This window comes from Panthera tigris, chromosome B3, assembly GCF_018350195.1.
Source record: "Panthera tigris isolate Pti1 chromosome B3, P.tigris_Pti1_mat1.1, whole genome shotgun sequence".
In the NCBI taxonomy this organism is placed as follows: domain Eukaryota; kingdom Metazoa; phylum Chordata; class Mammalia; order Carnivora; family Felidae; genus Panthera; species Panthera tigris.
The window spans coordinates 39,229,247-39,256,002 of NC_056665.1; the positions used below are offsets into that span (position 1 = coordinate 39,229,247).

The 26,756-nt window shown below is 51.0% G+C and overlaps 1 protein-coding gene across 1 annotated transcript in view; it reads left to right on the forward strand.

Moving 5' to 3' along the window:
• MEGF11 (multiple EGF like domains 11) overlaps window positions 1-26,756 on the forward strand; it is a 230,607-nt gene that overhangs the window by 171,251 nt on the left and 32,600 nt on the right. Inside the window, exons 9-10 of the mRNA XM_042988596.1 lie at window positions 2,669-2,843; window positions 25,811-25,931. Coding sequence (XP_042844530.1) covers window positions 2,669-2,843; window positions 25,811-25,931 — 296 coding nt within the window. The remainder of the gene's footprint in view (window positions 1-2,668; window positions 2,844-25,810; window positions 25,932-26,756) is intronic.

Sequence of the window (26,756 nt, forward strand, 5' to 3'; positions counted from 1 at the left end):
TGCTCAGTTTGGGAAAATTCGACAATACATTTTTAAAGAAAAAACTGCGAGTCATCATAATTTCTCAACCCCAAAGCCATTTTGTTGTCATTTTTTCATGCTTCATACACGTCTATGTATATCTGTCTTTTTCCATATTTTAGATCATGACTTATTTACAATTTGCTTATTTCACTTCACCTGGTATCAGTAAAGATTTTGGGAAGCATTTGGATATTTCTGTAACATCTCTTCATACAAATTGTCATAATTCACGTAACCAACACTTTGTTGTCAGAGGCGGCATAAGACCATGGATAGAACATGGTCAGACAGACCTGGGTTTGAATCCCTGCTTCCCCTGACTTAGCCATGTGACTGTGAGCAAGTCACATTACCTCCAAGTGCCCTTTGTAAAATAGAGGCTCTAATGCCTAAATCACAGGCTTATCTGAAGATTAGAAATATATGTATAAAGTGCCTGGTGTTTTAATAGCCTGGTCACATTATTATTTAAATTGGTTTCATTTGCCCTCTGTTATAAATAATGCTTCAGGGAACATCTCTGTGCATAAATCTTTCTCTGCCACTATGATTATTTCCTTAGGACAGATTCTTAGAAATGGAATTATAAGACCAAAGGGTCTGAATATTTTTAAAACTCCTGATACATAACCCCACATAGTTTTCCAGAACCTTCTACCAGCATTGAGTATTGTCTCTTAAAAAAAAAAATTTATTTTGATAGAGAAAAAGTGATATCTCGTTGTTATTTTGACTTGATAATTAATGAGACTAAACATTTTCCAAGATGATTATTAGCTACTTGCACTTATTATTCAGAAACTGTCTACTCTTGTCCATCCCTCATTTTCCATGAGAAAACCAGGGCTCCCGGAAGAGAAATAGCTTGGCTGGGCTTCACACAATTAGTGTGTTCATTAATTCATTTGCCAAATATGTATTGAGCATCTCTAGCATGCCAGGGACTCTGCGGGGCCCTGGGGTACAATACAGAGAGAGGTGGAATAGACAAAGGGCCCTCCCCAATGGAGCTGCCACCTGGTGGGAGAGACATATGATAAGTCAATAGACACAGAAAATAATTACTCATAGTGAAAGTATGACTCACTCCCAAATATTTAATTGGGCAGTGAATACAAGCCAGGTGCTGGGGATACAGCAATGACCTGGGGAGACAAAACCCATGTCTCGTGGAATTTAGCAGAATCAAGAATTGTACCCAGGCTCCCCTGCCAGGCCAGAGCATGCCTCTTTTGATCATATCCCTTCAGCTGGACTCTGGAGAAGAGAGGCAGGTGACACAGGGAATCCAGGAAGGTTGGCTTGTCTCTACCATTCAGCATCTTCCTTGGAGTGTTAGTCTGGGTTCTCCCCACGTTCAAGAGATTTACTAGAGAAACATCTATGAGGGAAAACGGGGTGGGGGCTGGGAGGCTAGGAAAACATCAGAGTGCAGTGCAGGTCTGACCCATGTGAAGGAGAGGGAAGGAAGGAAGGCTGGGTGGAAAGTCCTAGATTATATCACAGTTCTAAGAAAGTCTGGCAAGATGGGGAGTCTCTAGATCAAATTGCCCATCAGAAGAATCTCCGGTCTCCCAGGAATGGGCCAACCTTTCATGTCTGTGCCATGCTCTAGTTGGGAGCAGCCCAGGGGAAGTGTGGGCTCTGAGTGAATGTAGTGATGGATTTCAGACACAGTAGCTGGGGTCATTGGTCAGTTACACTCCCCACAGAAGCTTTGAGAAGCACATGGTCACCACACCAGCATCCCCTCTGATCATGAATAGATATTGGCTGTTGGTTGGATCAGACTTCTGCTAGCCAGAGATTGCCCTATTCTCTAGAGGTCATGCCAGGCAGCCAAACAGATAAGGGGTAAAGATTATCACAGTCACTCTTTTTTTTTTTTTTTTAATTTTATTTTTTATTTTTATTTTTTTATTTATTTTTTAACATATGAAATTTACTGTCAAATTGGTTTCCATACAACACCCAGTGCTCATCCCAAAAGGTGCCCTCCTCAATACCCATCACCCACCCTGCCCTCCCTCCCACCCCCCATCAACCCTCTATCACAGTCACTCTTAAGGAGCCCTAGCAAAGCCCAGATGGAAGGTATCCTGTCCCATGCAGACACCGCCAGAGGAGAGAGACCACATCTGCCCTCAGGTCTCATTTTAACATAGCAAATGTCCATGGAGTACCTACAATATGCAGAGTCGCTGGGTCTCACTGCAACCCTCTCACGCCGTGCTGCCTCACCAGGCATCTGCCTTGAGTACAGGGTGAGTGAGGCTCTGGACATCATAGTCATAGGGAAGGGACTGAAGAAGGCTCCCTTCTTCTTTGGACTCTGTATTATAAAGAGCACTTCTTTGGGAGTCAGAAGACCTGTGTTATAATCCTGATTTTGCTGCTTCCTTTGCAAACTATGTGACTTTAGGTAAATTATATAATTACCACGAGCCTCGCTTTCTTGGGGCCATAAAGACCATGTGACCTTGACCTTGGCACCTTCTGGCAAACAAACAAGGCAGTAAGCATTTTAACCTGAGAGGCCTTTTGATCCTGCTACCCTGGCACACCAGGCTTAGGGTAGGCAGAGGGTGGGACGTGGCTGCCTCTCTGGCCAGACTGTCCCCTCATTCTTCTCTCATCTGCTCAGCTGCCACCCAGTAACTGGAGCGTGCACCTGCCAGCCAGGCTGGTCTGGCCACCACTGCAACGAGTCCTGCCCTGCTGGCTACTATGGCAATGGCTGCCAGCTGCCTTGCACCTGTCAGAACGGCGCCGACTGCCACAGCATCACTGGGAGCTGCACTTGTGCCCCAGGCTTCATGGTAAGATGGGAAGGGTCTCCCACGGCCTCATGCTCTCCGGCCTACACAGAAGAGGAGGCGTCAGCTCCTCCCACCTCTGAGTGGAATCTGGGAATCCCTTTGCCCAGGGACGAAGAGTGGAAGTGACTCCACACCCCCCTCAGAGAGCTCCTGACCAGAGAGCCCCCCAGGCTGCTCTCAAAGGGTCAGTTATACTGAGGTCTGTAATTGTAGATTAAAAGGAGGGGGTCTTTCCGTTGTCCCCTCAACCCTGAGCACCGGTTGTCTTTGCCCAGCTCTTCCCTGTCCAAATCCTATGCACACGGTCTTTCTCCATCATAATAACCACAGTATGCACAGTTTTGTATTCTACTTGCTTTCACCCACATTTGCTGCTTGGGCTTCTTGATTATCATTTTAAATAGCTGCATAACACTGCAGGAGCTGATGTACCCCAGTTTACTCAGCCATTCCCTTACTGCTGAATAGTGAGTTGTTTCCAATGTTCACGGCAAATGTTACAATAAGCATCTTCCTACAAACAGCTTTTCCTCTCCTATTGAATTATTTCCTTAGGGTGAATTCCCAGGGTCAGTGGGCATAATATATTTATGGCTTTTGATGGATGGTGCCATATTACTTTCCTCAAGGGTTATATAAATCTATACCGCCACCAGCCATGTACAAATGTACCTATTTCAAAACAACTTTGCTAACATCCTTTTTTTTTTTTTTTTTTTTTTGGCTAATTATATCGGTAGAAAATGGCTCCTTGATGTTGCCCTAATTTGCATTTCTCTTCTGATTACTGGGGAGAGTGAACCTTTCCCCCATGTGTTTACTATTTGTATTTTCTCATGAATTATGCTGGTTTTTATGAGGTGAGGGAACTTGACACTGGAAGTGGAATCCTGTTCGAAGGTGGGGCGTGCCCAGTGGGTCTGAGGACCCAAGCACTCTGGGGTCCCCCAGGGCCATATATTTGATTGTGCTGTAGGAAGTGGTCTGTGCAGCACAAAGTGTGGTCTTTGGAACCACACTGGGGTCACATCCTGGTTGTCCTGGAGCATCTCCGTGACCTTGGAGCAGTGAGTTAACCTCTCTCAGGATCGGTTTCCTCATCTCTGGAATGGAACACGTGCCTCGCAAAACTGCTGCCAGGTGTAGAGATGAAATACATCAAGTACCTCACCTCAGTGCTTCTCAGACTTTAGTGCACACATGAATCAGCGGTGGGCCCTACTGCATTGCACGTTCCGGTCCAGTAGATGCAGGTGGGGCCTGAGGCTCTGCATTCTAACAAGCTCCTAAGTGATGTCAGTGCTGCTGGTCAGTGGCCTCATTTTGAGCAGGAAGGGGTGGTCCTCAACTTGGGATGCCCATTGGAATCACCCGGGGAGCTTTATAAACACTGATGCCTGTCCACCCCACCCCCCCCCTCCAGAACACTGATATTTTTGGTCTAGTTGAGGCCAGTGTGCTGCCAAGGTGGAGATCCACTGATCTACAGGGAAGCACAACATGGGAGTGTGGGTTTGCCTGGTGTCTTTTGTAGGCAAGTTGCCCTGGTCTATTGAACAAAATTCTGTTTAGTTCCTTCTTCCTCCTCCCTGGTGCAGATAAAACTGGGTGAAAATGAATTCCGGTGACATATTTGAAAGAGAAAGAAGTCTGTTCCCCCTGTAGGTTTCCTTTCTTATTTACCTTCGTTGGTGTGAGCTTTGGCCATAATTTCCACAGAAAAATGTGAGCGCCCAAGGTTTTGGTTTGGGTAGGAGAGACTAGTTGTTTGGGAGACTGAGTGGAAGTGGACAGATCACACCAGACATTTAGTGTGGGCATTCTGACCCCAGTTCCAGTTCCACTATGACTTTGGACAGATGGCTTCCTCCCCAGTTCCTCCAGGAACTGGAGCCCCCAGTTCCTCCATCTGTAAATGGTAAGTGTGCAGGGGGAAATGAACCCACTGATTTCTAAGATGGTCCACTATGCATCGCTTCCCCGCCTTTTGGCTAAGATCAAGTGTAAGATGGCCCATTGTGCAGACTCCAGGGACCATATCAGAAAGCACACCCTTATGGAGGAGATAAAGGAAAGTAGGAGCAAGGAGGGATGTGTGTTGTGTATGTGTGTGTGTGTGTGTGATGTATGTGTGTGTTAGCCAAGGGAGAGGGGCTCATTGAAGTTGTATACATCATCTGTGGGACTGCTGAGTGTCCCATGTTCCCCCTTCTTCACCCCCCAACTGCCTGCCTAGTCACTATTCCTCAATAGAAGGGAGAATCAAAGCCTTCAGATGGCTAGGGAGGCCAGAGTCTGTGTGCCTACTGCCCCCAGGCCAGGGCTCCTGCAGTCTGGAGGCCAGTCCCCTGCTTCTCTTCCTCCCATCTGGGATGCAAATGACTTCCTGCCCTTGAACTTTGGGAGACTTGGCACTTGCAGTAATCATCTCATTGTGGAGTCCTACCAGCCTGGGGCTCAGGGCTAAGACAGATTGTAAGCCAAACTGCCCTGGTGAGACCCTGTGAATTCTCATCCATCTCCTCCTGCCCAGCCTCATTATACCTGGAAAGGCTCTTCTGGGGCCCTGTTGGGTGTTGAGCAGGAGCTGCTGGAGGTGATTACAGAACAGTCAATTGTTCTCATCCAGTGTGACTCATTCCTGAATGTACCAGGCTCCAAGGGGGAACTCATTACTGTTGCTTTTACTCCAGCTTCTGAATGAATGCAACTTCCTTCAATTAGCCAGCTCTGGTCAGGGTTGGGGTTGGGGCAATCAGCAGAGCCGACTTGGCTGAGACCTTCACCAGAATGCCCTGCAGTCAATAATAATTAGGAATGCCTTTATTTGCTAGTTAATCTATAAATTTATGCAGCTGCCCTTTTCCTTGAAAGATTTTTAGGATGAGCAATTTGAGCAATTAATTAGAGACTAATTAAAAGAGCCCTTTTCTGAGTGTTTGGAGACCTCTATCCTAGGCTCACTAACCTTGGACATGTTGCCTCACTTTGCTGGGCCTCAGTTTCCTCTTCTGTAAGATGGGAGTCACATCATTCCTGTCTGCTATTGGATGTGAGTAGCCAACATGGTAATAGATGTGAGGCCACATCCTCAGCTGGCCCCACCCAGCAAAGCTCTCCCTGCCAAGGGCTCTTTAGGGAGGATTTGGGGATAGCTTTATCAAAGCAGAGTCTCTGAGGACTGAGAATGGCCTCAGACTCAACGTAGATGTGAAGAGTACTAATAAGGTAGCGAGAACCACCCTTGAGAGTCTAGTGGCCTGCCTGCTCCAGCCAGATGGTCCCCAACCCCTGCAGAGGCCATGAGAATATGGGGCAGAAGCAAGACCCACCTGGCAGCCTGGGTGTGTTGGCCTTCACATTCTTCCTCCTTCCTTCTCAGAACACTAGATATTTACCCTGACAAACTTGGGAATCATCTGGTGGTATGGAAAGGCTAATCAGACATCCATTTTAGCCTTCAGAGAGCTTGTGCTCAGTAACAATCATATTCACACTAGCAGGAAACACTTATTGAGTCCTTGCTGCATGCTTCATCTTTATTCCTCACAAGAGCCCTGTAGAGGTGCACTTTCACATTCTTCAATTTGAAAATGAGGAGCTGAAGTTCAAACAGGACAAGTGACTTGCCCAGGATCACAAAGCCAGTAGTGGTGGGAGCCGCTGAGCTCTCATATGTTAGATGATAGACTTTGACAGATCACCATGGAACCACACAAATCTGAGTTCAGATCCTTGCCCTCCAATTCCCACTCTGCCTACTGGCAAGCCTAAGCCTAAGCCTGCCTAAGCCTGAATTTCCTCATTTGTTAAGAGTAGACTTTGCCATGAGAGTGAGAAGCTTCATATGGAAAGTTTGTGATTCAGTGCCTGGAACACAGTAAGCACCCAGTAAAATGGTAGTGATTATTGGTGCACTATGAGAGTATTGGGGTGGGGGGGGGCGCAGTGTTTCCTCCAAGTTCAGCACCCCTCCCATCAAGGAGAGTGTCAAGATGAGCTATATATACCCAGGGGTTCCTTTCGGAACAAGCAGAGCCATGAATATGCACAGCTGTGGTTCCAAGCAGGTCCACCCAAGTACCTGTGGGTCACCCTAAATGGTCAGTCTCAGGAAGCATTATGGGGTGGACACACCTGCTGATGTTTGGGGAAATGGACATAGAGCTGGAGGTAGGAGTAAAGTCTAGGCATCTTACATGTTAGCTTGGCAATGCCAGTGTAATAATTACTTGAGGCATGGTTTGCTGAATTACATTGGGGCTGCTGGGTGGGGCAAAAGAGCCCTGGGCTAGAAGGTGAGAAACCAGGTTCGTAGCTCTGGTTATGCTAGCTTTCAGGGCTTCTATTTCTTATCTGTAAAATGGGAATGAAATCGGCTCCGCAGTAGAACAGTGGTATGGGAACTAATCATTAAAATGGGAGGGCTTAGGGGCGCCTGGGTGGCCTAGTCAGTTAAGCGTCCGACTTCGGCTCCGGTCATGATCTCACGGTCTGTGAGTTCGAGCCCTGCGTCGGGCTCTGTGCTGACAGCTCAGAGCCTGGAGCATGTTTCAGATTCTGTGTCTCCCTCTCTCTCTGCCCCTCCCCTGTTCATGCTCTGTCTCTGTCTCAAAAATAAATAAACGTTAAAAAAAAAATTTTTTTTAAATGGGAGGGCTTAAAATTGGGAGGCATATTGTTTCAGCACCTTGGACAGCCGCCACAAGCCTCTCCTCTAAGGTTGTCTTGTCCTATTAGAACCTAGGGTCCCACCCAGTCAGAACACCAGGTTGAACAGAGGTGGGGGAGGGCAGAGTGAGGGTCGCATGACAGGAGGCTCAGGCCAGCAGAGTCCTAGGAGTGTCCACATGAGGGATGATTCAGGAAGTAAGGAACAGCCTAACCGTGGTCGAGGGGACTAAGTGAAGCTGTCTATCCACTCGGAGGCTGAAATCACATCATCCCTCTATATGGTTTCTCTTTACCCACCAAACAAAACTCAAACCCTAGTCCTTTGTATGCCCTTAAAACTAGTTAGTCCACCTTAACTTCATCTCCTGCTAAAGTCCTGCCACAAATCTCTGCTGTGGCCACACATGACTCACCTTTCCTTAAGCACAGTGTCTGCTTTGGAGCCTCTGACTGTGCCTTTTCTCAAGCTTTTCCCTCTTCCTAGAATGGCCTCCCCACTCTTCTTATCTCTATGAAAATCTTTCTCAGCCTTTCAGAGCTAAGATCAAAGGCTGCCTCTTCCATGAAGCCTTCCCTGAATATTCCTTCTTCAGAATTAAGCTCTCCTCTGTTCCCATAGCAGATGGCTCATACTCAGAGTCTGTCTACTCCTCCAGCTGCCTCCCCCTGGCCCATGTCTAGCATGTGAACATCTTGCTCAACATACTCATTTTGAAATGGATGAAACTTTTGAGAAGAGCAATGAATGCCCTTAAAGCAGAAGTTTCCAGCACTGACCGCTATAGGAAGGAAACTCATGGCATTTCTTGAGAGACCATGCCAGCAGGGCTGAGGCTTGAAAACATCCATTGGTTTCTCTGCAGTTCAGATAAACAGGTAGCTGTAGTGGGACTAGAATAGCTATCACCCAACATCATCTCTGGGTTTGTTTTTTTTTGGGGGGGGGGCGCGGGGAATGGTGTGAGCTTCCTACCTTACGCAATATTACATAGCGGTTACCCAGAGACTATGGAGTCAGATTCCCTCACTTCAAATACCAGCTTTGCTGCTTACTAGCTGTGTGACCTTGGGCAGGATGTTTTACCTCTCTGTGCCTCTGTCTTCTCATATATGAAAGGGAAATAATAATAAAGTCTTTTGGATTACTGAGCTGATAGAACTAATTAATACATACACAATAACTAGAATACCTAGCATATCAGTACTCTTTTAACAAGAGTTAGCTTATTATTACCATTATTTTTTCATTCACACTGCTGCTGCTATTGTTGTTATTTACCCCAAGCAGTTCCCTACCTGAAGAGATTGACTGGTCCTGGCCTGAATGCCCTCTTTGGGGGTCCAGGCAGAAAGGGGAGCAAGAGGAAGAGAGTAGTTAGTTGAAACTTCCTTCTGGCCAGGAGCTGCAGGGTTGACGGGGCCTCCTGGGTTCCCAAGGGCAGCCACAGAACTGAGAATCGACTTTCTCATCACAGGGGGAGAAGGCTAGCTTCTCAGCCCCTGCACACTTCTCTGCTGACCAGCTTTCCTTAATTAAGGCCTCACCTAAGTGGCCAGCCTGATGAAGCTTCCTCGCCTGCTCTCGGACTAATTGCTGCCACCTTGGCACCTGCAGCGAACAGCCTGTGCGGTCACCAGAGCTGCAGCGATTGGATTTCCCAGACCTTCTCCCTGCATGGAACCCGTGTGTCTGGGAGATAAGGGGCCCTCTGGTCATTGCTCAGTACAGATGCTCCCTTTCAGCTCTGGCTATAATGGGTGTGGGGAGCATGGGAGGCTGGGGAGAGGAACCTGGTGTCCCCTCCCATGGGGTCCGGGGCCTGTATTTCTCCCCTGGATGACAGAATTTCTATTACCTTAAAGGGCTCATCTATTTATGCTGCAATTTTTTGAAGTCCTGTCTGCTGTTATTGAACCCTGCATGCTGGCGAGGGGAGCGGGCACTCCATCACCCAAATGAACAAACTCGTTTCCACATTTTTCTGCCTTTTCTCTGGGCTGTCGGTAGGTCGTATATGCAAACCTCAGCCGCTCTGGCCAGGGAAGGCAGGACAGGGGTGAGAGTTATGAAAATCCAGACCAGTGGAGCAGTGATTGAATTTTCCTCCAAGGTTTTTGGTGTCCTTTAAAGACGTCACTCTCCTCCAGCCCCCACCCCCAAGCTGGACAAAATGTGTGTCTGCCTTTTGTGCAGCTCCTGAGCTGGAACGAGGGAGTGAGGACAGCTGTGGGGCCAGAAGAGAATGTGGACTGAAAAATTACAGCCAGGTGACATGTGTACAATGTGTGTGCCTTTTCTTTTCTAACTGTTTGTTCTTTATCAAACCCAAGGTCTGCAGGCTATTAGCCCTAAGCTTTTCATGTCCCCCCCCACCCCGCCCCGCCATTGACTGGTTTCCTAATTATAGTACAAGATTTTCCTGGGTGCTGCACTGCAGATGAGGAATTCACCCTCTAGCTGCCCTGCCCGTGTGAGCAGAGGAACACAGGTAGTGCAAAGTAGCAAAAATGTAAACATATACACACCACACTCCAGGATTCAACTCCCAGCTCTGTCATTGCCTGCTGGGTGGCCTTGGCCCAGTTACTTATGCTTCTCAAGCCTTAGTTTTTCATCTATAAAACAGGATAAATAATGGTACTATGTTCTAGTGTTCTCAGGATTGGATTAGATAAATATGTACAAGGCTTAGAACAAAGGCTGGCATGTAGCGAATGCTTAGTAAAGTCAAGGTTTCTTGTGTGGTTGTATAGAGTTGATACACTGGAGGCAAAGGCATGGACTTTGGGGTCAGACAAGCCTGAGATGGAGTCCCAAGCCTGTCCCTCAGCTCTGTGAACTTAGGCGACGTCCTCAGCCTCTCTGAGCCTCAGTTTCCCATCTGTGAAATGGGTTAATAGTGCCTGCCCTTCAGGGTCAGTGTGAGCACAAAACGGGAATTATTCTTCATCATGGCAGAGTGGGAAGAATGCTGAGCACTTCCCTACCGCACCTTCTCATTTTAAAAAGAAGGAAACAGGTTCAGAGAGGGAAAGTGACTTATCCCGGGTCACACAGCAAATCGTTAGCAGAACTGGGATGGAAATCAGGTGACTCAATTCCCAGTCCGATGCTTTTTCTACCTTTACCTCCTTCTCCTGAGTTTGCTGTCCCCGGAGCAGACATCAACTGATTTTACCCAGGGCAGAGAGGGGAATAGCAGTTGGGGGAGTGGTCACCAGAGTATTAAACCATGTTGGCAATTAATCCGCAGAGCAAAGTAGGGGAAATTGGTTTTATGTCACTAAGGCTGAGTCCAGCCTTCCCCCTCTGGGACCCCATGGTTTGTGGCTTTATTAGGGAAAACTGCTGACTCTTCTGTTCTAAAAAATAGACGTCCCTCATGTCAGAGCACCCCCTCCCTGCTGGCTTCCTCATGTCTTTATCAGTGCCCTCGTTACTGGGGTCTGGAGCTGGGACTTTGGTCCAGAGCCTGGAGCTCTCTCCATGAAACAGAAGAGGGTGTTGGAGCTGAGGCATCCATGCTTTGAGCATCACCAGTTTTCTTTTCATCCAATTCTCTGGTGTTCCTGGGGTGTCTGCTCCCGCCGGCTCTCGGGCCTAGCCACCCCACAGACTCTGGAGAGTTGGCCCAGGCCACGAGTCAGGGATGCTGTCCTGAAAGGTCTAGAGGAAGCAGATGAGCGAGCGGAGCTGTGAGTGACCACGGCACGCCTTAGGCCAGGCCCCCTGCTCTTTGTTCGTCATTTTATGTAATCCTCACGATTACCCTGTAGGTGCAGACTATCAGTATCCCCACTTTGCAGATGAGGAAACCGAGGCTCAGAGAGGTGTAGTAACCTTCCCTAGTTTGTAAGTGGCCACCAGGAGCTGAGCCTCTAGCTGTGTGAACCCAGAGCCTGCACTTTGAGCCACAAACAAAAACTGGAGAGGAGAGGGCTGTGGATCTATGGTAAATAAGCAGCTTGGAGACTCCCTCAGGCCTTTTCCTGGGAAAGGGCACAGCCTTGGCAACCTCATTTCTCGTTTCTCGGTGGGAGCCTAGTGCCCTTCCTCGCTTTGTCTTTGAGGGGAGGTAGGCTGGGAGCCTCAGTCTCCCTCCCTTCCTCTGGGGTGGCCCTTCCCAGCTTACCCAGCTGCCTCACATAGCCCCCCTAATGAGGAAAGCAGGGCGAAAAGTGTTAGGGCCATTGCATAGAAGAGGAAACCAAAGTTTGGAGGGGTTCCAGGTCTGGTCCAGGGTGACGTGACGTGTGAGGACATTGAGCTGGACCCAAGGCTTATGGCTCGGGGTCCACACTCGCCTCAGGACAGCTGTGCGGTGAGGGGATCAGGGCTGAGGAGAAGGCCAGCCGGATGCTGACCTGGGCTCTGACCCTGGCTTTGCTGCCACCTCACTATTGGACCAAGTCACTTTACCCGTCTGTGCCTTCACGTCATCTTCTACAAAGATAGGTGCTCCCTGCATCCTGGGGCTGCTGTAAAGCTCACAGGAAATACCTACAGGAAGGACTGGAAGAAGTTCCAGGGTGTGTGTCCCCAGAGACGTGAGGGGGAACAGTGGGCAGACTGACTCCCTACCAACCTTGCAGGTCTGGAACAAAGGAAGAACCCCCTCCCTTCCTTCCCGCTACCCCTGCCCTGTCTTCCAAGACCCCACCCAGCCTGGCCCCTCCCCGGCCATCTCCCCACTTAGTCATTAGCACCAGTAGTCTCATCTGCAGCAGTAATTATGCACCCCAGGAGGGAAAGGGGTTCTTGCCAGAAGATGTGATTATGTCTGGAAAATGAAAGATGTTGCACAAAAAGGTCATGAATAAATTACTTCAAGGCGGGGCGAATAGGGAACTTAGCAATGGGGGTAAACACAAAAACAAAAACAAAAACTCAAAAGTTGTCTCCAAAAACACTACCAGATAATTGTTCTCACCTCACCTGAGCGGTCTGAGGAGGGGTGTTCATTCCTGAGACAGGCACAGGGGACCTGGGCAGGGGCACCCCAGCCTGATGGCCCGGATGAGCAGGGGTGGACGGAATGTGAGGGGAGAGAGTGGGAGCAGAGCCGGCGGGGCCCTGTGCGCCAGGGCAGGGACACGAGATGAATTCAGCAGGCAAGAGGGAGCCACTGTAGTCTTGAGCAAGGGGCGTGACCAAAGCAGCCCCATGCTTGACCTCTGCCACCCCATACCCTGTGTGAGGAGACAGGGACGTCACTGTCTAAGAGCTCAGCTTATAGTGAGTGCTCAATGGAAGTTGGTTCCCATCACTCCCTGTGGCTCTTCAGGAGAGGCTGCTTGGTGTAGTGGGGAGGGCATGGGCTTTGAGCCGAGGGAACCCGCGTTTGAATCTCGCCAATGTGGCAGTGTATAACAGGCCCACCTCGTATACCTCACTTTGCTCACCTCCCACGGGGAGTACCTTGCAGGATGGTAGTGAAGGGAAACAGAGCATGAAAGTGGCCAGAGCAGGTAAATCTGTTCCTTTCCTTGTGGTCTGCAGTGGCCTCGGCTCTAATAGACCGTGTGTAACACTCAAAATGCCTAAAGCATTTATGGCCCTTCCTCTGGGCCTGGCACTCCTCTAAGAAGATGACATATATTTTTTTTTTAATTTTTTTTTTTTAACGTTTATTTATTTTTGAGACAGAGAGAGACAGAGCATGAACGGGGGAGGGGCAGAGAGAGGGAGACACAGAATCGGAAGCAGGCTCCAGGCTCTGAGCTGTCAGCCCAGAGCCCGACGTGGGGCTCGAACTCACGGACCGCGAGATCGTGACCTGAGCTGAAGTCGGACACTTAACGACTGAGCCACCCAGGCGCCCCGAAGATGACATATATTAACTTACTTGAGCTTCACCGCTACCCTTGGAGGAAGGTACTACCACAATCCCCGTCTTGCAGACAGGAAGACTGAGATGCAGAGAGGTTAACAGCTTACCCCAAGTTGGTCAACTATACCTCATTAAAGCTGAAAAAGTAAAATGCCCAGGGTTCTGTAAGTGTCAGAGCCAGGACCTAAGGCCAACAGTCAGATTCCAGAGCCCACTGGAACCTCTGTGCCCTGCCTCTTCTTTGGGCAAACCCCAAAGGATCCTCAGCGCCCCCCACCAGGCTAAAACCTTAACCACGGCCACAGGGGTGCTCCAGCCACGGGAGTCAAATTTGGAAGTAGCATCAAACTGGGGAGCAATCAGGCGTCCGTCAGGTAGGACGGGAAGCATCAACGTGACAGGTGGTGGTGTGGATGGAGCCCCGGGTCCCTACCATGACCCCTGTCTGTACCACGGTTCTTCCACTCCAAAATGCTCTCCTGCCCAGCATCTCCTGTGTTCTCACAGCCCTATGGGTGACAAGTCACTGCTGCCATTTTATACACATGGGAACAGGCTCAGCATGGTTACCCATCTTGGCCTTCCCCACTCTCAAGCCCAGCCCTGAGCCGCTCCCCAGGCCAGGGCTGCAGGACAAGCCCCTCCAGCCCCGTCTCCCTCTGGGGCGTCGCTCCCCTCTTCTCCCTGGCCTGCAGACCCAGACGGGCTGTGCCCCAGGCTGGAAATTACCATCTCCCTTCCTACAGGGAGGCCACACCTACTCTAGGCTCCCTTCAACACCCCCCCCCCCCCCAAGCCTCAGGGCCTTACATGGGAAGCACCTTCTAGGCCCATGTTATGTGTAGTGAAGCATTCTTTGAGAAGTTGGCTGAGAAAATCTCTGGGAGCCTGAAAAATCCATAGGGCACCTGCTTTAGAAAGGTGCAGAGAATTAGCAGTCGGGGGATGAGAGGAGTGGACGGTGTGGGTAAGGGCAGCCTCTTCTACCTCCACTCTGTGCCCCCAAAAAAGCTTCTCGAGTTTCAACTGCTGGGCCTTCTTTTTTTCTTATGTTTATTTATTTTGTTTGTGATAGAGAGGGCCCACGAACGCACACGTGAGCAGGAGAGAGGGACAGAGCATCCAAAGCAGGCGCTGCACTGACAGTGGAGAGCCCGACACCAGGCTTGAACTCACAAACCACGAGATCATGACCAGAGCTGAAGTCAGACACTTAACAGAATGAGCCACCCAGGCGCCCCTGCTGGGCTTTCTTTGTAGTCAGGCCTATAACTGCTTTTCTTTAATGACTGACTCTACAGTCCATAAGCGATTGAATTTGCCTGAGTCTGGGTTTTCAACCTCTCTCAACCAGAAAGGAGTGGCCCAGACCCCTGCCTTTGGGGGAGGAGGGTTCCTAAAATAGGCTGGAACACTAAATCGTTTACCTGCTGTTGGACCCACCTTTGTCTTCAGGGCACAGTTTGGAGCCTGGCACCCGAGGCCTTCCTGGCTGGGCCGGTCTGACCGCCAGATGCCTGTCCTACCCACCGCCCCTCAGCCCCAGTGTTCCAGCAGATCCTAACAGATCACCTTGCCCTGGAGACCCCCTCAGCCACGCATGGCCCCGCCGCTGTGCCTCTGTCCAATCTGCCACCTCCCGGATGCCTTTGCTGTCCATCCTCCTGGCCGAACCCGGCCTGTGCAGGAACCAGCCCCAGCTGGGTTTCTGCCTCTTCGTACAGCCTCCTTGCTTGCTTCCCACTGGAACAAAACCACTCCATATTGTGTGCTGGCCCCCCCGCTCTGGTGGCCCACTGTGGATGTTTCTGTCATCTCTACTAGACAGCTGCCGGGGTAGGGGGCAGGTCTGTCCGATTCATCCCTGTGTCTCTGCCCTTTTCCCCACCCTGCTTCCTTCCTAACCCCGGCCCCTCCCAGGACTGGCACAGTCTCCTGCACAGAGTGGGAGCGGTAGCTATTCGTTGAATAAATGCATGGGTCATTTAGAAGCATCCCCTTGGGGCGCCTGGGTGGCTCAGTGGGTTGAGCCTCCAACTTCAGCTCAGGCCACGATCTCACAGTTTGCAGGTTAAGCCCCACATCCGGCTCTGTGCTGACTGCTCGGAGCCCGGAGCCTGCTTCAGATTCTGTCTCCCTCTCTCTCTGCCCCTCCCCTGCTCACGCTCTGCTCTCTCTCTCTCTCTCTCTCTCTCTCTCTCTCTCTATCAAAAATAAAAACAAAACATTAAAAAAAAAAAAAAAGCATCCCCTAGGTCGTGAATAGTCCACATTTTACTTGGACCCTGGTAAACACCCCCATCAGAATCTGTAGGATCCTCTGTTTCCCATAATCTGGTTCCCATCTGGGACATTATCACTATTGAGACTCTAGCTGTTCAGGCCACTGCCCTGGGCCCATACCACCCAGCTGCCACCTCAGAGGATCTAGGCCCTGCAATACACACACACACACACACACACACAGGCTCCCCAGAAACAGTCTGCAGAACATCTGAAGTAGGGCGGTGGCCCTCCGGTACTAGTCTCATCTTGGGCCCCCCGCCCCACTCTGTTCTGCAAACTCTTTCCTCGAAGCTCATGGAGACCTCTCCTTGATGCCCCACCGTAGGCTCTCCCGGCAGTTCAGAAGCAGTGTTCTCCTGGCACTTTCTAAAACCGCGAAGGAACTCAAAAAAATCTGATGCGGAGTGATTGGGGCCATAAGGCTGTCAGGGCTTGTCCAGGGACTCTTGAAGCTTCGGGCCCAGTCTTTGTTGGGAAGCCTTGTCCTGTCCTCAGGGGAGAACTGATCCTGCAGGGGAGGCCCTGATCCTCTGTGTCTGGAGTCATCCCCACCCCCAGACCCTCAGCACAGGACACAGGAGGAGGAGCGGGGATGGGGAGATGAGGCCAAGAGCAGGAAAGCGAAGCCGTCTTAGAAAGCAAGGCCTTCCCACTGAGGGCTGAGGCCCTCCGCGTGCGGCACGCTGACGGCATGCTCAGTCGCCAGCAGTGCTGTCACCAGCATCGTCACTGTAGCCAGCGCTGTCTCTTTCAGAGGATACACGCCATTTGATGGGTGTCGGCTCACTCCCCAGGCTCTCTCGCTCATGGGGCCTGTTCTCTGTCTTTCCGCCGTCTTAGCTTTATTCCTCCAAGTTTTAAAGACTTTGGGGCTTTAAGAGTTTCCCGACACGAGATACAAATGCCCCCTAAGACTGCCCCCCAGAAGTTGCTAGTAGCCATCAGCATACATTTAATAACTAATGTGTAGGAAGGCATCAGCACACAGTAGGTGCTCGGGACATTTGGGTCCCCAGTATCGCCAGCCTGTCTGCAGCCAAGGTGGCTGGGTCGAGGGGAGAGCTTGGTCCGAGGGATCTGTTGGCCCCTTTCCCACAGTGACTTAGGGCAGATTGACCCCTCCAGCCTTGGTTTGGCCTCTCTCTAGGGTGGTTCTCTCTCAAGGGAGGTAATTCCTTCCCTGCAGGGCTATTATAAGAACAGAAGGGGACAGAGGACATCAAGTACCTGCTATGGGCTGGCACCAAGGGAGCAGTCTGTCCTGAGACAGTAGGTCAGCCCCGTCTGTAGGGGTGCAGGGTGTGGACAGTGGTGAGGACCAGAGTCCTGCCTGCACCTGCTCCCCGTCTCTGGGGGCTGCCCACTATGCATGTAAGAACTCTGCAGGGCTCTTAGACTTGGGAGTCACCTGGCAAGATACAGAGACCTCTGATGAGGGCTCTATGAGCTCTTGTTAGCCTGTGATGCCTTCTCTGATCTCAGAAGAGACTCTTCAGCAGGAACCATTGGAGAAGGGGAGGGGACTTACTGATAGGACAAGGACAGCAATGCAGACCAGAAGAGAAACTTTGTTTTACCAAGACAGCAAGCAGCTGAGTCTCCAGGAGGACCTCCTGGATTTGCAGCCAGTAAGTGGCATGGCTTTAACTTGAGCCCAAATGTCCTTTCTTGACCACACTCACAGCTGTTCAGGTCTCTGTAATATCTTGGTATCTGTTTGGGAACCATTAGAAGGTATCTGTGCTCCTTCAGAGAAGACTCGTGAGGGGTCAGTGTTATATAGCACATTTGTGCAGATGAGAAAAAGGCATCCCTTTCTCAAGACATTCTACTGACATCTGCCAGAAAATTAATGTAATATATACCCAAACTGATGACTGTCCTGTGAGTGGCACCTCTAGAGTTGTGCAGTGTGTTGCCTGCACAGCTGTACAGAGCAGCCTCAGGTCACTAACAGCTAACTCATTTTGGACAGACATAGGGCTTCCAGGCCTAATCTTCAGCCCTTTTCCACCCATCCCCCTTGGGAGCCAGACAGAATGACCCTGGGTGTTACCCCCTCAGCATGGGAAGGCAGGGATGGGAATGGATATGATAAGTGACCTCCATCCCTCTCTCCCTCTCATCTCTTTGACCCTCTGCTCCTCATGCCTTATGCAGAGTTTCTTTTCCCCAACATGTATCCACTGTCAGTTGCTGCTTTATCAGTGACACACTAATTAGGTCCAGTGAGGTTTGCTCTGCATTGGAGAGCCCTCCGTGGTTGGCGTTCGGTCCGAGCTGTTCTCTATTTGCCTTGTGAGCCATGTGTCATTCTTTCTCCCCAGAAAATTATAAATGAGGCTCCCTATCTGGGAGTCCCACTGCCTGAGCATTGGAGCCGGGGGTGGTGACGACTGAGAAGGGTGGGCATTGGAGCCGGGGGTGGTGACGACTGAGAAGGGTGGGCAGGGAGAGAGCCAGCAGCCCAGGGCTGGCACTTTGCTTGGCAAACGTGGCCACCTGCCTGGCAGGGGGCCTTGGAAAGAACCAAGCGGACTCCACATGTGTGCTGCTGGCATTGACATGACGTTAGACATCAAGATCAGCCTGCACTGGTGGCCGTGAACCTCCAGGGGTAGTAGGGTAGGGGGCGGAACAGGAACAACCAGAAGATCAGGGAGGCCACTAAAGGCTGCCTGCAGAATGTTGTGGGGATGTAAGAAGGGGACTAACCTCCACCCTTCTCATGCCACTGCCTCACCCCATGCTGTACCCTGCTCCAGCCACTAGGGGGTAAATTCCACGAGGGGGGAAATTCTCTGTGCTACTCTTGGTGTGTCCCCCAGCCTAGCACAGTGTCTGACACGTGCTCATGCTTGAAAACCATTTCCGGAACGACCGAACTAAGTCAGTACATGTGCACTGAGCACCGAGTGTGAGCGAGGGTCTGTGCTAAGGGCTGGGGCTGTACGGCTGAATAAAGCAGACCCAGTCCCTACCTTCCTGGAACTTACAATCCAGTGAATGAGAGCTGATTTTTTTTTAATTCGTTACGATTGCAGCTAGTGCCGCAAAGGAGCCGGTGACAGGGACCCCTGCTCTGAAGTAGGGGGGTGGGGGGAGGCTCAAGAATATGGTAGGGGCTGAATAGGACCTTAGGCCGCATCTAGTCCGGTGTCATCATTGATGAGACCCGGGGCCTGTCATGGTGCCTGGCCTGTATAGGAGGTGTTTGGCAAAGTTCTGTGGACTGGATGGATGGACGAATGAGGCCACGTTGCCATGAGCTGGTGCTTTTGCCTTACTTCGATCCATGCATTCTGACCCTAGATGCAAGGGCCGTCTCTTACCTAAACCATCTGTAGCTCTCCAACAAGAAGACATGTGGGTCAGGGTGGCTTCCCTGACTGGCTCTCCCAGAGTCCTCTCTGCTGAGGTCCCATAGGCTGGCAGGAGCATATACCCACCACCCTGGCCTGGATCTAGAGAGCCCGGCTCCGCTCCGTTTACACTGCCTCCCACCCCCAGAACATATTTAAAGGGACCCAGAGATGAACTTGCAACATTGCCTCCCTCTTTTGTGGGAGGCAGAGTCAACCACTTTCCATCCCCCTCCTCCTCCCTCTCCAAAAAATACTCATTAACCTCTGGCCCATTGCAAGGAAAACGGATGATCCACACCAGAAGCCCAGCTGCTGATTAATTTTCCCAAACAGGGCCAAACTACAAAGCAGCGTATTGCAGGGGAGAAAATTCAATAAAGAGCATTTGAAACAAATTTAATAGAACATGTAACTCATTACCCACCGGGGTCTGGGCCTGTGCCGCCACGTTGTGCAAGAAGGCAGGTGGAAGGTGTAGGGGAGATTTGCATCTCTTCAGCAACCAGCTCCAGGGGTTCCATTCCACCGGTAGCTCTTTCAAATCAAGTTCAAGATGTTAATAGCCAATGCTGCATCTATAATTAACAGGCCTTTGGATGAGAGGAGGTGTTCACCTCCATCGTCCATTCACAGAGTGGAGCCGCTGAGCGGGGCTGGCAGGCTTCCCCCAGCAGAAGCTGGAACCTCGGGGGTCTGTCCCTGTGGGAGGTGGAGGGCTCCCTTTCTGGGGCTGGGGGTGTGGGCTGTGCGGAGGGGAGATGGGGATGGGTAAGAATGTAAGAATGCTCAGGCATCAATTTCCAGGTGCTGAGAAAGACTCCAAGCATCTGGGCCTCAGCGGGCAGCCCTTCCTCAAGGTCAGGGCCATATGTTCCGGATGCTCTGTGCTTCGGTGGTGAGTGTGCTGTCAGTATGAGCAGGGGCAGCGTAGGCTCTCCTAGAGTTTCACCACAGCTAGGCTATTAGCATCCTGTGCTTGTAATGGGTGCCAAGAGGTTGAGTTTGAAACCCATCCCTGCTTCTCATTGGCTGTATGGCCTGGGGCAAGTCATGTTCCCTCTCTTGGCTTCAGTTTCCTTAACCTGTAAAACAAGACAGCTGGACCAAGTGATTCCCAGAGTCCTTCCAACTCTGGTACAGTGGGCTGTCCCCTCATTGTTATGAATGGTGTGTGGTCAGGCCCAGACCATGCATGAGCAGAGTAGGTGGCCACCTGGCCCGTGTGATTCTTAGAGCCCCAGGAGGACTCCCCAGCCCTGGGCCTCTGTTCCTACCATTCCTCCGTCCTTTGGGCTAAGACCCCTACTGCAGGCAAGAAAATGTTCAGAGAGTCAGAGCCGAAGGGCCCTTAGAGACAATTCAGCCGGTGGTTCCCAGCTAGATGTTTGAAAAGGCTGCAGCAGGTTGCCAAGAGGGGTTTTGAACATTTCACAGAGCCTACAGGCAATATTCCATTACCTGCGATGAAGCTAACTAAAACACCGAGGTTTTTCTTTTGCTTTTAATTAGAATTAAATTAACTCTATGTGATATCTCAGGTTACAGTGCGCTCATCAGAAGCTCTGATTGGTTGCAGGTGACATCACTGGAATTTCTGGGTCATGGTTGGTGGACAAGATGCTGCCACCAGAGTCACGTGGCATGTGGTCACTGGCCACATTCCACCTGCTCAATACGTGACTGGCCTTAGATACCAGCCCAGAATATCGCTAGTGCCTTTCAAATTGAAGGGGCTTTGTAGGGGGAGGATACTAACAAGGGTCCTTGGTGGCAAGAAGTTGGGGAGACGGATTGATTTTAATAACGACATATAATTGATAGGGAAACTAAGACCTATATATGACCCAGCATGAACGTGGGTCAATCAGAAGAGAACACTGTCTTCTGGCAGTAAGAGATGTGCTGGATGGAGATCTTGGGGAACAGCCTCAATACAGGGCCTTAGGGTGCTCTTGATGAAGGAGTGGGGGTGTAAGTGCCAAGATCTGTGAGGCATGAGAGGTGCCAAATGCAGTCTCCCCAACTTTACCTCTGATGTGAGCTCACAAGCCTGGCCTCTTGTCCTCTCCTTTTCCCCGGAGTGTGAAAAGATCAACAGATGTCGATTCAGGGCTGGTCTAGACCAGGCACTGGGCCGGGGGACAGGGAGCAGAGAGGACGCAGTCTGGCAGCCAGTCCCCTGAGCGTTGGCCCACAGGTCTCAGCTCCGCCTCGTGGCCCTCTGGCTTATAGTCTCCTTTTCATGAGAGCCATGGGTTTGATCATCTTTACCTGTTCAGGTCAGAGGGTCTTGTCTCCCTGAGCAGGTGCACTGGAGGCCAGCAGGGTAATTTTGTAGCTGCACTTCTCACCCTCAGCCTGGCCGGGCAGGCTTTGGGCAGGGAGTGGCAGGGTATGGCTTGGAACCATAGACCAGGATCTGGCCTGGCTTTCCCTTTTCACAAGAGCCCCCAGAAAAGGCAAGCTTCGGCATGGTAACGTGGCCAGCCTCAGACCAGACACTATTCTGCTTCGTGTGTGTGATGGGAGCCACAGAACCTGGGCCCAACAGGTCCCGTCACTCATTTGTTCAACATGATAGATACCTGTACTCTATGCCAGGTGCTGAGCTACAGACACTGGGGCAGCCCAGACAGATAAGAGCCCTGTTGTCATGAAACTTTCAGTCTCACTGGGGGAGCAGACAGCAAATAAGCGGACAGGTAAACACATCTGGATGCAGCCAAGAGTGTGCCTGTGTGGACGCTGCCTGGGAGTTGCCCAAAGGCAGACACTGGGTCTCAGCATCCTGAGGGCCCCTGGAGCCCACTGCCAGGCTGGCTCAGAGTTGTCCCCACGTAGCGAACATTTGTTGAATTGCCTGGCATGAGAGAGAAAGCATATGGAAGGTGCCCAGTCCTTCTGGTTGTCCACAGTAGAAGCCAGCGTGTACCCACAAACATCTCATTTCAATTAAACAACATTTATTGAGGGCTCATTATGTACCAACAGGCTCTCAAGCCCTGAGAATCTAAACATGAATAAAATCAGATCCCCGTCTCCCTGAGCTCACAGCCCAGGGCAGACACAAGCACAGTGGCTGTGTATGTACCCATTCCCACTAGAGCAGGACTGGGGACGGAACGTAGCAAGAGGAAAAGGATTTCTACCCAGACCCACCCAGGCAGTTAAACAGATACCCCTAGACATCCACACATGCATGCGCACATGCACACACACACACACGCACACACTCATAGGTGTATACACTGACTAAGCACATATAGGTACAAATACTGACCCTGATACAAATACAGACCTGCCTCACAGGCCATCATGATTAAAGCCTGTTAGTGGTCCCCCAATCTGGGGAGGTGTGTGGGTGAGACAATGGCCTGCGTGTTGGGAGGTCGTACTTGGGGCACCTTGGGAATCACCCCACCTTAGCCAGCCTCCCCGGTCTGCCCGGAGGTGGGCGGGGCTGTTAGTCTAAATCTGAGAAATTAGGCTGATGATTGGCTTGCAGTAAATGTCAATCCCCAGAGACAGCCAATCAATTCTAGAGCAGGCCTGACCCTCCGCTCAGTGGCCGGAAGTAGGGAACTGGACGAAAAGTTTAGTACGCGTGCTTCTGAAGGAGTTTGAGCCAAGTGGGGGTCAGGACAGAATGGGTGGAAGAAGGGGAGTGCTCGGAGTTAGGCGTACCAGGCTCACATCCCTTTGGTGCAGAACTCTGTACTTTAGAAACTGCTCGCTGCTCTGTTTGGACTTTTTGCCTTTAGGAGCTAACAAATGCAAAGTGTTGGGAGGCGCTCCTGGCACATAGTAGCCCCTCCTCAGTGAGAGGTCAATCTGTCCGCCCAGACCATGCCCCTGGTGTGTCGTGATAAAATTTGTGGCCTGCTTCAGCCATGAGGAAGAGAACTGGGGACACAGCCTACAGGAGGAGGGAGAAGGTGAACCCGGGGGCATGAAGTCAGGATTCCTGCCCCTGTGAGCACCAGCCTTCTTTACTGCACAGGGCCCAGCATTGTTCACTGAGTGAGAGATGGTCCCTTTTCCATAGCTGCCTTCTGCCAAAACCCTGGAGGGTTTTGTGTATTCTTTCCACGGGAGAGATTTCTTTGCAGTAATAAGAGCTTTTATAGCAATTTCTACCTGCCAGGCGCTGTTCTGTCTACTTCAAATGTAACTGATTTGATCCTCTTGACAATCGTATGAGGTAGGGATATTGTTTCTCCCATTTTACAGATGCAAGAACTGAGTCCCAGAGCGGTTTAGCAAATTGTGCGAGGTCACGCAGTAAATGCTGGAAATAGGATGGCACCAGAGTCCATTCTCAAACCACCGGGCTCTGCCGCCTCTCTGGAAGGAACGTCTGATTCTCCTTCCTCCCTCCCTGCCTTCTCCTTCATCCTCACTAATACACCAGGGGTGGGGGGTGCAGAATGAGTCACTGACCCTCTCTGAGTCTCCATTTCCTTCTCTGGGAAGAAGAAAGTCCTCTCGGCCCGGCAACCTCAAGCTGTCAATATCCCTGCATGGGTTTCACTGTGAGAAAATGGGTGCCCTGGTGCAGCCTTTTGGGGAGCAAACATTTCAAGCTGGGCATTCTGTATCTTGCCCCCTGGAATAGAGCCAGGATGGAAAGTCCTCTCTGAGCCCCATCAACAGACCCACAGCTGGGCTCACAGGCCCCTGGAGGCCTCCTGGGAGGACTGGGGCCGGGGACACTAATGAGGATACCAGGAGAGAAACCCCTCTCCCTTAAAGTAAATTCATGCAGAGAAACTCATAAGCTGTGCGTGCAATTTGCCCATGGGCCAAGACCCTCAGAGCTTAAATATATTCCTGGGGGCTATTTATAGTCTTGGAAAAATTAGAGCTTTCTGGGTAATGGGAGTGCTGCAGACTCCAGCTGGTCAGGGCCTGCCAGGGACTGGCAGGGGAAAGTTTGGGAACCATGGAGACTTCTGGTGAAGGACTCCAACCTCTAATGAGCACATGCTCAGAGCAAACATGCTCCTGAGTATGGAAGGCATGTCCCAAAGAGCTCAGGGAAGAAAGCCCAAACCCCTTACCTGCCGTTCAAGGCTCCCAGCTCCCCTTTAAATATCCCCCTCACCGCTCCCTACACAAACTCTTCCAGCAGTTACCCCTAGAAAATTCTCAGCTCTCATACTCCTCTGCACTCTTGTCCACACTCTTCCTGCCTGGATTGCCTGTACCTGGCTCTTCTCCGGCACATTGAATGCTCTCACCCCTCAAGGCCTGTGGAGTCCCCATTCCTGGTTCCCCCCGCCCCCGCCTTGAACCCTTCACTGGAATGAATAGCCCACCCATGGAGGCCTGGTATAGTGGACGCTGTAGTGTACCCCTCAGATTCAGCTTTCGGGGCTGAGACACCCCTTCTTCCCCAGCTTCAGGAAACAGTGGCTCCCGACTGCGTCCCTCTCCAGAAACTGCCCTCAGTCAGAGGGTGCCGATTCCTATGAAGTCATGCCTCCTTCCCCGGAGCAGTGGATGTCCAATGCTGGGTGGGGGCTGTAAAGGCTCTCCCTCCCCTTCCCCTGCTTGGATATCTCTAAGGGCCATCCCAGATCCAGAGCTTTCTGGCAGATCAGCAGAGATCATTGTTGACTGCAACTCAGGGCCGTTTCTCCCCTACCCAGTCCTGCTTCCCTTACTCCTCATAGGGACCCTTCTCAAGAGCTCACTAATGTCCATCTCGGAGAATGCTTTCTGGGGAAGCCAGTTTAGGATGCCTGGTAACAGAATGGTTAGGCAGCCAGCCCTGGTTCAAATAGAGATCAGCTGTTCTTAGTATCATGACTGGGGCAGAGTTACCTAACTTCTCCATACGATTGCTGTATCTATAAAACAGGAATGACGCTGAGGCAATAAATAGTCTCCTGCGAGTCTTGTGAGGATTAAATGAGAGGATGTATGCATGTGCCTGATACTGAGAAAGCACTCAGTAAACATTAACTATTACCGTCTACATTTAGCTTCTCTGAGGTTGAGGTAAATGGGGAGATTAGAGTACTATTATCTGTGTCATGGGGTTCTTGGCGAGAATCAAATAATATTGAAAGGCATAGGGTTACATTCTGTCCTGCTGTGACCTAATACAGACTCAGGGGTCAAGTTCCATGGGGGCTTTCCCCATCTGGAGCTGTAGTCTGGAAGCCTGACCCCTCCCCCAATCAGTGACAATCACTGTTACCTATCACTGCTGTAACAAATTACCACACATTTAGTGGCTTAAGACAACACAGATTTATTATCTTACAGTCCTGTAGGTCAGGTGTGGGTCTCATTGGATTAAAGTCAAGGTCTGCAGGCTGTGTTCCTTTTTGGAGGTTCTAGGGGAGAATCTGATTCCTGCTCATTCAGGGAAGTTGGTAGAATTCAGTTCCTAGGGTTGTAGGACTCAGGTCCCCATTTTCTTGCTGGCTCTAAAATGAGGGTTGATCCTGTCTTCCGGAGGCCAGTGCATTCCTTGGCTGTGTTCCCTTTCTTCCAACCAGGTGACAGGCAGGTGGGGGAGTTCTTATGGCATAGCTCTCTGATCTTCTTTAGTCATCTTCCACTTTTAAGGACTCATGTGATTAGTTGGGTCCACCTGCATAATCTAGAATATTCTCCTTACCTCAAGGTCCTTAATCACATCTGCAAAGTCCCTTTTACCAGGTAAAGTAACATTCACAGATTCCAGGGATTAGAACATGAACATCTTATATGGGGGCAAGAGGGGAGGGCATTATTCTCCCTACCACAGCCAACCAGCACAGGACAACTCTGATCCAGAATTCACCTCCTCTTCTTCCAGGGAGAGGTCTGTGCAGTTCCATGTGCCATGGGGACCTACGGCCCCAACTGCTCGTCCGTCTGTACCTGTAACAACGGTGGTACCTGCTCCCCCGTGGATGGCTCCTGCACCTGCAAGGAAGGTGATGTGCCTTCTTTTCCAGTCCCACCCTCCTCAGATGTGCACACTGCCCGAGTGGGCTGCCGAGCTGAGGAGTCTGGGCTGTTCCTGCCCCATCCACCCACATGCAGAGTCAGGGAGTTTATTTGTCAGGTTCCAGCCAAGGAAACCCATGCCAGGGACTTCAATAGCAGGAATGTAATAGAGGGGATTAGTTACAGTGGTGTTACAATCGCTGGGGTGGCATACAAAGGAAGGCAGGCTGACCAGAGATGAGAAGCTGAGAGGAGTTTCCACCACTCCTGGAGGGGAAGGACAGATGGAGGAAGTGGAATTCTAGAGCCTGGGAGTGAGGGCCACTGGGTGGGAGCTGGCACATGGATAGAGGAGTTGCGTGACAGTGCTGGAGCACGGTGGAGACCCAGCCATCATCAGAGGCCCTGCCTGCAGCAGAGAAAGGGGACAAGGTACGTGACGTCTCTCCTGCTCCCCCACTGCGGTCTGTGGGCCAGGTCACCCACTGTGAAGCCCATCTGGGAGCCAGCCGAGGGAGAACCTGGGGTATGTGGCAGCAGGGATCAGCCCCCTGTGACACAGATCAGAGCAGGGAGGGGGAGAAATGGATCTGAGAGCCAGCAGACCAGTGCCCAGCCTCAGAATGGGAAACCAGCTTGTCCTGAAAAAAAAAGGGCCCTAAAATAAGCTGCCGGATTCCACCCTGGGCAGAAATAGCCCTCCGCATCTCAGCCGGTTCCCTGTCCCAGGGGGGATCAAGCACTTACAGCACGGGCAGTGAGAACTGGGAGGCGGGAGACCTGGGTTCTCGCCCCAGCTCTCCTAATAGCCG